This window comes from Athene noctua, chromosome 28 (assembly GCF_965140245.1).
Source record: "Athene noctua chromosome 28, bAthNoc1.hap1.1, whole genome shotgun sequence".
In the NCBI taxonomy this organism is placed as follows: Eukaryota; Metazoa; Chordata; class Aves; order Strigiformes; family Strigidae; genus Athene; species Athene noctua.
Genome location: NC_134064.1, coordinates 6,565,630 through 6,577,685, shown reverse-complemented (window position 1 = coordinate 6,577,685; position 12,056 = coordinate 6,565,630). Strand labels below are relative to the sequence as shown.

At 53.5% G+C, this 12,056-nt stretch overlaps 1 protein-coding gene across 3 annotated transcripts in view; it reads right to left on the bottom strand.

Annotated features, from left to right (window-relative positions):
* The window catches only part of LOC141971229 (disintegrin and metalloproteinase domain-containing protein 9-like), a 28,323-nt gene continuing 16,267 nt past the window's right edge, over positions 1-12,056 (bottom strand). The window contains exons 9-22 of one of the 3 annotated variants that reach the window (XM_074928419.1): positions 11,754-11,923; positions 10,645-10,726; positions 9,739-9,872; positions 9,390-9,561; positions 9,209-9,301; positions 8,791-8,986; positions 8,161-8,266; positions 7,292-7,475; positions 6,661-6,741; positions 5,699-5,810; positions 4,123-4,255; positions 3,549-3,651; positions 2,867-2,994; positions 1-2,162 (exon numbers count right to left, since the gene is read on the bottom strand). In XM_074928419.1, coding sequence (XP_074784520.1) covers positions 2,048-2,162; positions 2,867-2,994; positions 3,549-3,651; positions 4,123-4,255; positions 5,699-5,810; positions 6,661-6,741; positions 7,292-7,475; positions 8,161-8,266; positions 8,791-8,986; positions 9,209-9,301; positions 9,390-9,561; positions 9,739-9,872; positions 10,645-10,726; positions 11,754-11,923 — 1,809 coding nt within the window. In that variant the 3' untranslated portion in view covers positions 1-2,047. Of the gene's footprint in view, positions 2,163-2,866; positions 2,995-3,548; positions 3,652-4,122; positions 4,256-5,694; positions 5,811-6,660; positions 6,742-7,291; positions 7,476-8,160; positions 8,267-8,790; positions 8,987-9,208; positions 9,302-9,389; positions 9,562-9,738; positions 9,873-10,644; positions 10,727-11,753; positions 11,924-12,056 lie in introns of those variants that run through there. The other 2 variants (XM_074928418.1, XR_012635266.1) reach the window with 2 other exon arrangements.

The window sequence follows — 12,056 nt, the reverse complement described above, 5'->3', positions numbered from 1 at the left end:
CCACGGTGTGGGGCCCCCGTTACCGCTGCCAGCACATCTGTGCCCCCAAACCCCCCACCCCAACAAACCTGCCCGGCTGCCGCCTCCCCGGGCAGCCGCAGCGGGACGGTGACCCGGGACAGCACCTTCCGCCTGGGGGGACAGAGACCCGCGGGGGGGCCCCATCACCCGATGCGTAACGGTACCAGCCTGGCGGGAAGCAGAGGCAGACGGAAGCGTCTTGGACAAAACCGGCACCTTTATTGCTCGTTGGTGTCTTACAGAGGGGCCGGTGGCGGCCCTCGGGCAGAGCCCGGCGGGCTGGGGAGCGACGTGTCCCTGGGGGAGCGGGGACGGGGCGGGGGGCTGGCTCAGGAGCGGGACACGGGCATGGCCCCGCTTCCCCGGGAGCCCCGCGGGACCCTCCGAGAGGGAAGCGAGGGGCCACTGTCACCCCCAGCCCCGGGAGAGCGGAGCTGGTCCCGTGCAGGGGGTCGCTTCCACCAGCCGCCCCTTCGCCGCCTGACGCCCCCACCCCGCAGACGTGGCCAAGGCGCAGGCTGGAAGTATAAAAACTCTTTGTCTTTTAAAAGGCACCGTTTTCAGCACAGTTTTAGATCGCACATACAGCTTCAAATACAGTTCACTCCCGCCTCTCCCCCACCCGCCAGACCCCTTACAGACAGACAGACTGACAGCCGGCCCCAGGAGCAGGGTACAAGAGAAACGAGGGAGTGATTATCCCAGAACAAAGAGAAGACCCTCACAGATACATCTGGTGATATCCTAGGCGATGTTTTACATATTTTAATAGTGTTATAAATCTTAGTCTAGGTTTATAGGAAATCACAGGAGTTCAAGTATTTCATTACTGCAAATGCAAACACTATATATATATATTTATATATGTATGTACAGAGGAAAATATATATTTTTTGCATTATTACGGGGGATTTTACAGACTGGGTTTGCACTCAGTGGCTACTGCAAAGTAAAAAAGCCAGGCCCTCTTTTCAGAACTTATTTCACTTTTAGCAAGTTTGTGCAACAGGTTCCTCTCTGTGACCGCCCCGTCCAGCTGCCCCAGGGCATCACCACGGGCTCCGCAGGCTGAGCACTCCTCCTGGGACTGAGGCTAAACCCGGCTCGGGGGGCAGGCGAGGCGGCGGCACCCCCATCCTGACCGACACCAAAGGGGCTGCCCCGGGCAGAGCAGCACTTCTGGCCTCCCAGCGTTCTGCAGGGACTGCTCCTCAGTCTTCAGATCCAAATTAAAATCTAAAAGCAACCCCTTTTTTAAAACCAGAATCTGGCCACGTCTCTTCGTACCTTTATTTTCACTGCCCATTCATGGTGTTAGTGGGAATTAGTAGAGGATTTTCATTTAGCAACTCACAAGAACTACCTTAAAACCATTAGTGTTGGTATAGCACAGCTCAGTGTCAGTCAGCATGAAAGTAAGAATTCAAGTGCATTATTACACATCAATAAACATATATACATGCATAAACATGTTTACAATATATTTATCTTCCTCTGAAAAAGTACAGACACCTTATTTCACTTGTGCCATTAATGTGTAAATGCAGAATGTTTTCCAGTTCGTGCCAAATAATTTTAAATTGGCCAGATTTCCTTGTTTGGCAAACGGTCCGGGTTAGTCAGTTCTTCACTGTACGTTTAAAAAGATGACAACGACTCAGACAATTTCATTACCAGGGCTGATCAGAGGATCGGGGGGAGCAAAGGCACCTCCCAGGCGCTGCCCCTCAGCGGTGGCTTCCCCGCGGGCGGCTCCGTGCCCAGCTGGAGAGCCCCGGCGCAGGCCACAGGGCCACGGCAGGTCCAAGAACGGGTCGGGTGTTTCCAGCTCCTGTAGCTTTGGTAGAGGTATTTTGCTTAAAGTTTTACATTCCTCGTTCCAATATCGCATTTGCCTTATCCCAGGCTGCAGAAGGAAGCGTTCTGGGATTACCACGGGCCACTCAAGGCAAGAAGGAAAACTGCAATTCCAGCTCTGTCTCAGTGAACACGTCAGCTCACGGGAAGGCCCCAAAGACGCCAAAAGCTATTTGGGAGGCAAAGGTGCCGGTCGAGAAGGAAAATAGTGTCCCTGAGGTAAACATTTCTGCTGTGGCGGAGGAGGGCCCTGAGGTACAGGCTTCTGCTGCGGCGGCGGCGGCCTGCGGGAGACGGAGAAGCCGCCGTCAGCGAGACGGGGGCGCCCGCAGGGACGTGCCCCCTCCCGCCGGAGAGCCGGGGTCAGCCTCTGCCTCCCGCCGCCCGGAACCCGCAGGGTGGACACACGCGCCCCCCATTTTCCCCAAACGGCCGAGAGGCCCCGCGGGCGCCCGCCCTCGCGCTCCCTGCAGACGCGCCCCGGGGCGCCGGCACTGCGACGCGGAGCCAGCGTGGAAAGGGAAGGAAAACTCTGCTCAAAGTTAGTGCGAAACCACCCTGAACTCGGCAATAACGGTCACGAACCAGCGCAAGGACAGATTTTCCGTAATTTCTTTTTAAACCGAGTGTTCTGGGAGGCGTTTTGTTCACCCGCAGGCAGGGCTGGCCTGGCCCAGCGGAACATTCTGGAAGCCCCAGCCCAAGCGTGGCTGTGGCAGCGCAGGAAGTGCTGCGTGCGACGGCGCCCCGGCTCCAGGGGGAAGCGAAGGAGAAACTCCCTTCAATAAAAGGTCAGTGCTGCTCGCGCGTGGTGTGTGATCATGGTGATGATTCTATAGATCACACAATACACGCTGCACTCGATGATGATTATAACACACGAGGATTATTTCACCACCCACATGACCTCACTCCCACAGAGACGAAGGCAGCGACAACCCAAACACTAGCACAGGCACCGACTGTTATCTGCACCAACTCGACTCACCTTGTCGGCAGCTTCTGCGCCTGCGGTGCCTGGTACTGCGGCGATGGGTAGTAGGACTGGTGGTAAGCCTGCTGAGGATACTGGTTAACTGGGTACGATGGAACAGGAAAGGTATTTGGTTCCACATCCTACAAAGAACACATAACGAAAACGTTCACAAATTCGCACACAGGGAACTGAAATATTTGTTGAATTAGTTAAGTGATGTTTAAGACCCCTTGCGAACAAACCTGGAAACGTCAGAGTTGCTTTTTCCCTCTGAGAAACTCAGTAGAAAGAAGCAACAGCAGTGTGGAAAGTATCGCATTTTGGAAAAACAGAAAGGCTGATGGTGACCTGGATGGAAGCGCTGGATTTGTTCTGCCGGGGTGCTCTGGGTAGTTCCTGCACTGGGAACTGGCCGCAGAGGAGCGGGGCGGGGGAGCTGCCCAGGACTGCTAAGGGGCAGCAAGGCAGGAAAACTGCTCACCCAGCCAAGAGGGGACTGAGGAGTTCCACCCCCCCACCCTAGGAAACAATGCTTCTCTCTGCCTCTTCGCAAAGAGAAACCCCCATTTGCAGAAATGAAAAATTAAAGTAATTTTGAAGCTTTTATTAGGGCAACAATTACATGAAGTGCCTTCACCTGTTAGCTTAGAGGAAGAGACAGGCAATGAAGTCAGGAAAAGCAGATCATTCCTACCGTGGGAACACCTCTGGGGGCGTAGGGCACGCCCTGGGAAAAGCCTCTGGGGTGACAGTCTCTCGGTTCGGCTTCTGTTCTAGGAGGTGGTGACTGAATCGACCTGAAATCCGATTGAGAGGGACAGGGTGAGCACAGAACCCCGACAGAGTGACCACGAACCCAAGCACTGCGGACCTGCTGGACGGATTTACTCCATCTCAGCACAGAGCACATCTCAGGAAGACACGATTTGCCACAGATCTAATAAACATCATCACCCTTTGTCTGCTTAGGACTACGACAGCTTCATTTTGCCACTTTATACCAAAGATGGGACCCAAAAATAGAGAACTCATCAGCAGTGCACGACAGCAAACAGAACAGTAAAAAGAGAATCTCTGCTCCCTCAATTTCGGATGAATTTCTCTTTTCGGCCTGGGGCAAGCTACGTGCATCGTTTGATGCAGGGGCCTTCGTCTGACATCGCGGGACTGGAACACGCCTCCACGCTTCAGCACTGCCTTGTGCAAAGAAATGTTTGCAGACTGCTTCAAAAGGGCAGAGGAGAGGGTGAAAAGGAGAAAGTACTCACGAATGGCAGCGTGACATTAACCTTCTGTAGCATCGCTTCAGCCTGTCTCTTTTTGCAAATGCCAGAGCAGCAGCTACAAGGAGCGGGAGGACCAGGAAAAAAAACACCAGCAGCCCCGTTCTCAGCGAGTTGTCTTTGATGGGGACAAAATGATGGAGGAGAAAAAAACAGCATTACATGGTGTTATCATCACTTGGCTCATTGTAGCAGTGAGTATTCGGTAGGATTGGTTCTACAACCGATTTTTCTTCCATTTTTCATAGAAGAAAACACTAAAGAATCTAGCAAGCCTGCAAGATATAAACCCAGATAATATTCTTTCCTGATTATCTTTTCACTGGGATTGTCTGGTCAAAGATGAACGAACCGTACGTGCCGTGACACCCTGGGCTATACCAGCGTGCTGAACTACGAGATCAATACCCAGTTCTTCCACTACATTACTACAAAGATCTTCAGAGCTCAACTGAAAGAAAGGAAAACAGAGCTTCTGCCCCTTGGTCTGATCCTAAATCTTCCTACCATTGTTTGCTGTAGGCAAAGAGCTCAGGTTCTTAATCTCCACATTTTTATATGCAGCAAATTTCTCCACTGCAGGCTGTAACAAAAAAAAAAGTGCCTTTCCCTTTTCTTGCCTGATGATTTGAGGCATCTGTCCACGCTCCGAGGTGACCGCCCAGTCTGTCACCGCATCAACCGTGTCCTGCTCCCCCCACACCCAACTCCTTCCTCCCAGAAAGTCTTGGAGATCGTTCTTGCAGCTCACAGAAGGGATTACATCAGTCCTGTCGTTACCTACACTACCTGACCACACGGGCACTGCGCAAGTTTTCTGCAACTGGATTTGGTTTCCTACTTCATCTTCTGGCTCTCAGTGAGAGAAGCCCGACAGCCTCTTTCATTCCCTCCGCGGGACTTCCCCACTCCTCCATTCACACGCAGATACACCATCCTGCCCCAGCACCTTTCCTGGGGGAAAAACTACATAAAACCCCCCACAAAATTCCTTCCCCAAGCTATCTTTTCCCTCCACAAAAAAAGCAGCAAACTAGGAGTCTGCAAACAACGGAGCATCACAAGTCTTCTCGTTTCTCCATCGCATCCCTCTTCCACACCAGGAGCTGTCTGGGGCAGGGACTACATCTGCATTTGCTACCAAAGCAAACCAAGCGTGCTGTCTGTACATTTATATTTTCCCACCTAAACATCAATGGAACGTGACTTCTCAGCGGCGCCGCCCCTCAGGCAGACACCAGTCCCCGCCACGGAGGGCCCCGCCGCCAGCCCCAGCGGGTCCTTGTGGAGATGCAGGTTCCCATCCTGAACCCGCAGCCTGAGCCAAACTCCACGTTTCTTTGGCTCCAAGAAGAGGAGGGCTCGGTCCCCAGCTTGGCCCCAGGGAGGCCAAGAGGCTCTCGGCCCACGGCGGCAGAAACCCGCTAAACCGGCCGGTTTCTTCGCGGCCGCCCCGGCAGAGGGAGGCGGCACCGCCCGAGCCCAAAACCCCCCGGACCCGTCGGCGCGGAGCCGGCCACCGGCCCTCCGGCCCCCGCGGCCCCGCGGGACCCTTACAAGCACTTGCCGTTGTAGGGCGGGCCGCTGTCCAGGCTCCCCCCGTAGCCCTTGGTGTCGCAGTGAGGGGGGGCCCAGCCCGCGTCGCAGTGGCAGTTCCTGTTGTTGTTGCACACCTGTAGCCACACAAACAGCGCCGTCAGCTCCGCTCAGCACCGACAGCTTGTGGGTCCCCAGGGCAGCGGGCGGCAGCCGTCACCCCCCGCGGGGCTCAGCCCCGACACCCCGAACCGGGAACCCCCACCCCGAGCGGGAGGCTCCTCGGCCGGGCAGCCCGAGACTTCACCTCAGCAAGCACAGGATGAGATTCCAAAGACCAGCCACCCCAACGGCTTCGGGTGCAGGGCTCATGGCTTTTGCCTTTTTTTTTTTTTTTTTTGAAAGATGCAGAGCTTCAAATTACATCAGTAATACTGGAATTGAGAATTATTCTCGCTTTACCATCTCCAGAGCTTTTGCCAAAAATTTTTTTGATACTGTTCTAGGTTGTCTTGCCCAGAGACATTTTATAGAGAGTTTTACAGTTAAACAAAAAAGAAAAATAAAGTGACTATCCACCATTTTAAAGCTCGTTCAATTTACCAATTTTTCAACCAATTTTTGCTGACTGTAAAAGGCACTTTTCTCATTAACAGTACCAAAACCCAGCTTTTTATAGCAAAACTCATCCTCAAGAACCCCACAGATTTTTTTTAATCACTGCATCTAGCATCATTCTTCATTCCAGATTAGTTACAGCCCTCAACAGAGCAGGGCAAAAGCCTTCCTAGGTGCACAAAGGACACAACTGCAGCGTCCCTGGCCCCAAGTGGGACTTCTGGCTGGAAGTGCCGGTGACACACTTGCAGGGCCATCGTCTCCAACGGTCTCGTGTTCCCTCACAAGGACGTCAGAGGACCCCGCGCAGGAACAGCACCCAGCACCCCAAAACCTCCAGGCTGGCGGCCGCGGGCTCCCCCCACTCACCCCGTGCCCGTGGCACTGGCGCTGCACGTCGCAGTCGTAGTTGAGGACGGAGGCGCTCACGCACTGGAAGTGCCGGCAGATCTGGGCAAGGGGAGAGGCACGTCGAGGAAGCAGACGGCACCGGACGGCCCCCCCCGCCCCCCCAAGCAAGGCTCAAGGCTCACACCCCGTGACAAAGCCCAGCAGGCGCTCCGAGCCGTCACTGGGAGCCCTGTCTCTAGTCTGAGCCTAAAGGAACAGCCACGAAGCTGCAGAGCGCGGGTCCATGGAGCGCACGTTCCCCTGGTGGGGCCGAGCTCCGGGCTTTCTAGTTTGGTCGGATTTTAATTGAAAGTTGTCTTAAAGGCATTTGTGGGCGCCCGGCTCTTTCTGCTCATTGACACTGGCTCTCAACAAACCCGATTTCTTTTGTTTCATCTAGAAATGAGAGGCTGTTACAGTTTTATGCACAGGCAGTGCAGCACTGGGCAGCATGGGGAACCCACGGACTCGCTCCGTTTTGCATTAACTACAGGCACCAAAAAAACCCCAGTCATAAATATTCACGAAATATATTATGCAGCTGAGAATTTTATTCAGGTGAACCCTCCAAATGATTACTGTAAGAAATCACTTTTGAACTGTTACTTACCTTTCCAGTATCACATTTGGTGCCCTCATTCACCATTCCTGGGTCCGGGACATCAGAGCCCAGCTGGAAATCGACACCCCAGCACCTGGTGCGTCCGATGTGAGTCCAAATGATAGCGGGCTTGATGCCAAAAACAGGCAGCGTTTCCACGTTTTCACACTGCAGCTTCCCACACATGGCATTCCTACAACACCAACGTATGAACACTGTAGTGACACTTCCACTTAGTCTGAGAAAAAGCCTATCACGTATTTGATGTGATCTTGTCTTCCTACTGGAAGACTTTACTTGAAAAATCAAAATGAGGCATCTCGCCAAACAAAACCAAGCCGGGCCTCCTTTCAGTGCTGCAGGGGAATGGATTTATCCCTTCGCCCCGTAAGCTGCGGGGATCTTTACGTTACTCGTTTTCCCGCACGTGGACACCCTCGGGCGGGACAGGATCAGTGAGAGGAGATGTGGAACACCCTCCCCCGTGCCCGAACATGTGACACACAGGTGGGAAACTGCGGCACGAGGCCGATCGCTTCCATGCCGGCTCCTGAGGAACCGCCCGAACGTTCAGACTCGTGTCGGCCCGTGTGCGGGGGTTAAAGCCAGACAATCTCAACCAAAAGCCAACAAAACTTACACCTGCGTAAGCCTGGGGCTTTAAGTCCTAATAACAGCTTCAGAAATGAGGGTGAACACCCTCCCTACGCTCTCGCACGGCGGCTTCAGAACGACGCACACGGGGCAACGAGGGTGGGTTGTGGGACAGCACATCTCCCCGGGGCACCACTGAAACACCCCAACTAACTCCGCAGCGCCCGGAGGAGGGTTCTCAGTGACACCTTTAGGAACTTCTCGATGCGCCGGGCTCAACTCACCGGCTGGAGCATTTCTTGTAGTCGTGGCCATGGAAACCACAGTTGCCAAATCGGTCGCCCTTGGAATTCACTTCAGTAAAGCAACTGCTGGGGGCTGCTTTGGCTTCTGCAAACAACAGCCCATCCCCCAGAGAGAGAACCAAGTTAAACGGGGACAGAAACGTCTCAGCACCACATCTCCTCTGCCCAGAGCAACGATCCTGCTGCACCTACACTGTCCACGCAGCTCAGATGGCTTATGAACTTGATCAAAGCAATAACGAGGTGAACGTGTCGGCACTACAAGGTTCCAAATTTAAAAAGAGGGAGAGGAGAATAGTCACTTAAATACTGAGTCAGTGATACCATCTGATATTTCTTCAGGGCTTCTTTACAGCCCTATGCACCGGCAGCCCCACTCTAACAGGAATGACCAGTGCAAGAAAATTACTATTTGAACCACCAGCAGAGCATTAAACCTGACAAAGGAAGGACGTGTGGGGCTGAGCCATAAGTACCACTCCTTCAACTCCTTTGCCCAAGCCGGCGGGTCTTTGTTACAGGAAAACAAGTAACTATATTTTAAATAAACTTAGTGTATTCTTTTAGCTACGTCTCCTAGAAAAATTCTAAGACTGTGCTCTTCCTTACTTGGGCCGAAGATATCCTGACACTGGGCGTCGTAGTACTGGCAGACGCCGTTGTAGCAGTAGGCTTCCTCGTCGTGGCAGGGGTGACCGTTCTGGACGGTGAAGTCTGGCTGGCAGAACTGGGACGTGCCGTTGCAGTACTCTGGAAGGTCACACTCATTGTTACTCGCCCGACACTCGGTTCCTGCAGGAAGGAGCTAAAGAGAGAGGGGAGAGGGAAACCCCGTCAGAAAAGGGGAACCGATAGCAGAGACAAACCTGCACCTGGCCCACAGTGTGCCCCAAAAACGGGCGTGGACTGAAGGCTCTGGTGGGTGCTGGGACCCAGGTGACAGCTCCCCCCGAGGCGCTGGCCAGGCCAGGGCTCCCCGCCTCAGCGGCCGAGGAACGTTTCCAGAGAACACGCTGGGGCCTCTCACCTGGCAGTTTTTACAGCAGTCGCCGTAAGCACAGTCAGCGCCGGCCCGGAGTCGGCAGGTCCCCGGCTCACAGCAGGGATCCCGCTCACACTCCTGAGGAGAGGAAGGTCGTGAGCGCCCGGGACGGCGGCGAGGGCACACGCAGCCCCCCGCAGCTCTGCGGCACGCACGAGCCACTGACCTTCGGGGAGCCGCAGTCACACTCCTCCCCTGCGTCCACCAGCCTGTTCCCGCAGTACGGGACGCTGTAGGTTTCATCAGGCCTGGGAACGTTGAGCAGGCAGCTTCCCCCCTTGTTGAGAGTCAGCTTCTCAAAGTCTTCTGCACTGCAGCTGCTGAAGTTCCTCGACCCCCTGCGACAGAGACCACCAGCTGGTCTTTGCACCAAGCCAACACACCAGTGTTCCCTCAGTTTGTGGGTCGAGGGCAACGTTTGCTTTCTCCATGAGCTGCAAGAGTGACACGACTCCGCAACCTGTAAAAACTCAGCACACGGGAAGGGAGGTCTGACCCTTCTGTCAGGTACTTACGATGCTCCAGAGCTCATAATGCAGCTGCTCGCTCCGCAGTGACAGACGCGTTCATCGTCGTGGTTCATCCCCAGGTTGTGTCCCAGCTCGTGAGCCATAATTGATGCAAACATCTGTATGCTGATTCTTCCAAACTGCACGAGAGAAAACAGAAGAAAATGAGCAGACAGCTTATATTGAGAACGTCAGCATTTATTTATGTGCCAAAAAGACACTTCTGTCATTCTGTCTCTACACTAATCGGATTCTCAGACCAACTGGGCCTGCTTTCTGACCAAGCGCATGTCATTCGCTTAGTAACAAGAGCCTTAAACAAACATCTCTGGGACACTACCTGACAATCTCTGCTCTCCAGTGCAGCTGCAACATTAACACAGAAATCAGAGTTCTCCACGCCAGCCCAAATCTCCTCAAACACGCAGACTCCAGCTGCTGTACTTCTGTCACTAGTCCAAGAAACAAGATTGCCGGGGTTGCTGGTTCTCTGAGATCAGCACTTCAGCCCAGTAACGTCTGCAACCTCCCAGCACGAGGGCGGCCAGCTGGCACTGCTCTAGGAGCTCACGACTGCGCCGGTCAAGCAAACACCAGAGGATGGATTTGAGAACACCCACAGCTCCCACGTACTTCTAAGGCAGGGGCGCTTAAAACATCCACAGGGACATCCCGGCCCTTTTTCCAGAGTGCTGCACACTGAGGGGGGGAAGCTGGGCAGAGGATGCAGAAGACTACAGAAAAGTTGTGATTCAGATATTGTGGAACTGCCGGAAGCAGTTGGGGACCACACAAAGGCCCCCACCAAGCCACTTTAGCTTTGTTATTAAAGATCCTGCACTTCCAGGAGGACTCCTGGAGTGCAAAACTCTTATCCTGATCACACTCACGGTATCAGTAAAGATATCTCACCACATTAATGCCTCCTGCGTGGCTCTTGGAGCACACTGTTCCAACGTAGGCCATCCCAGCTGTGCCACCAAACCCCTTCTTCCTGCAGTCACGGGGAGAAAAAGGACAGGCAATGATCCTGGCGGCACAGCCCCGCGAGCCCGCCGGCAGCGCCGCCCGCTCTGCTTGTGGGGCGCCAAACGCTGCTGCTCCGCCTCTCCAGCGCCCACACAGGAGAAGGCACCAGCTCAGCTTCATCCTTCTGTTCACGGTTCTTTTATTCTTTTGAATTACGGCAAGTTTGCACAGAAAGTCGGCCGCTTCCACATCTTCCCTCTAAATATAAAGAGCTAACGGTCCGCCCTTGAAATCGTTTGTTTCAATTGGCTGTTGGCTGCCTTTCTACTATTGCCAAACTCCAGAGATTTCTTCCCTTGTCAACTTCCTTTTTATTATGGTCTTATTTTGTTTCTGCAGAGGTCAGAGAGGCCAAAGCCCTGACGGAATGAAATCTGGCCAGGGACATCCAGGGTGACAAAAGCAGCTTTTAAGGTGATAAAGGGGCCGGGCCGCTGCCCCGCGCGGAGCAGTGCGCTTGCCTCCTCCTCCGAGGGCCGCAGGGGACGTGCCCAGGGCTCCCGTCCCTCCGGAAGGTCTGTGCTCCTCCGAGGGAGCAGGGACTGACCGACCCGCGTCATGCCTCAGAGCTCCAACCGTGCAGCTAGATACCAGCGGCACAGACAGCTCGCTCCACTAAAATGCAATGCTCTGCACCAGATTTATGTGCGTTTTCAAGCAGAAAAAGCCCTGGATTACAAGTCTAACCAGTGTACAACCTGACAAAGGATTATCTGAATGGAAGCTTTATAACACCGCGGGACACGTGAGACAGGGAAAAAAAAAAAATTAGCAATATACCTGTCAGAGAGGACACTGAATTTGAGGACCACAGAAACCTTCTTCACAATGCTTAAATTGACTTGGGATGTTTTCACAAGTACATGAACCACAGCAGATTGCGCCGGGTTCTCTGCTGAAAAACCACAGCTACTTTCGATACCAGAGCACGGCTGAGCAGGCAGGGACAGAAGAAGCTTCTTAAGAGTCAAAGGGACGGAACTGCAACTCACAGAACAAACTGGGCGCTGTCATGTCTCCGGCGCAAAACAAGATTCTTCTCCCGCCACTGTACAAAATTTGCCAGCACATCACCAGCACCTCCGTCCGTGCTAATTATGTTTTCATACTTCCAAATCTCTAGACCAACCAGCACAATGCGGATGTTCAGCATGATGTACATCTGGGGAGGACAAAAAAGGAGAAATATTTCTGAAGACCTTCAGATAAGAAGTGGTCTGGTGTTGTGTGTCTTACTGCAAGATTCTACTTTTTCTGTTTGGGTTTTCTGCGTTTGTTTTCTTTGGTTGGGTTGT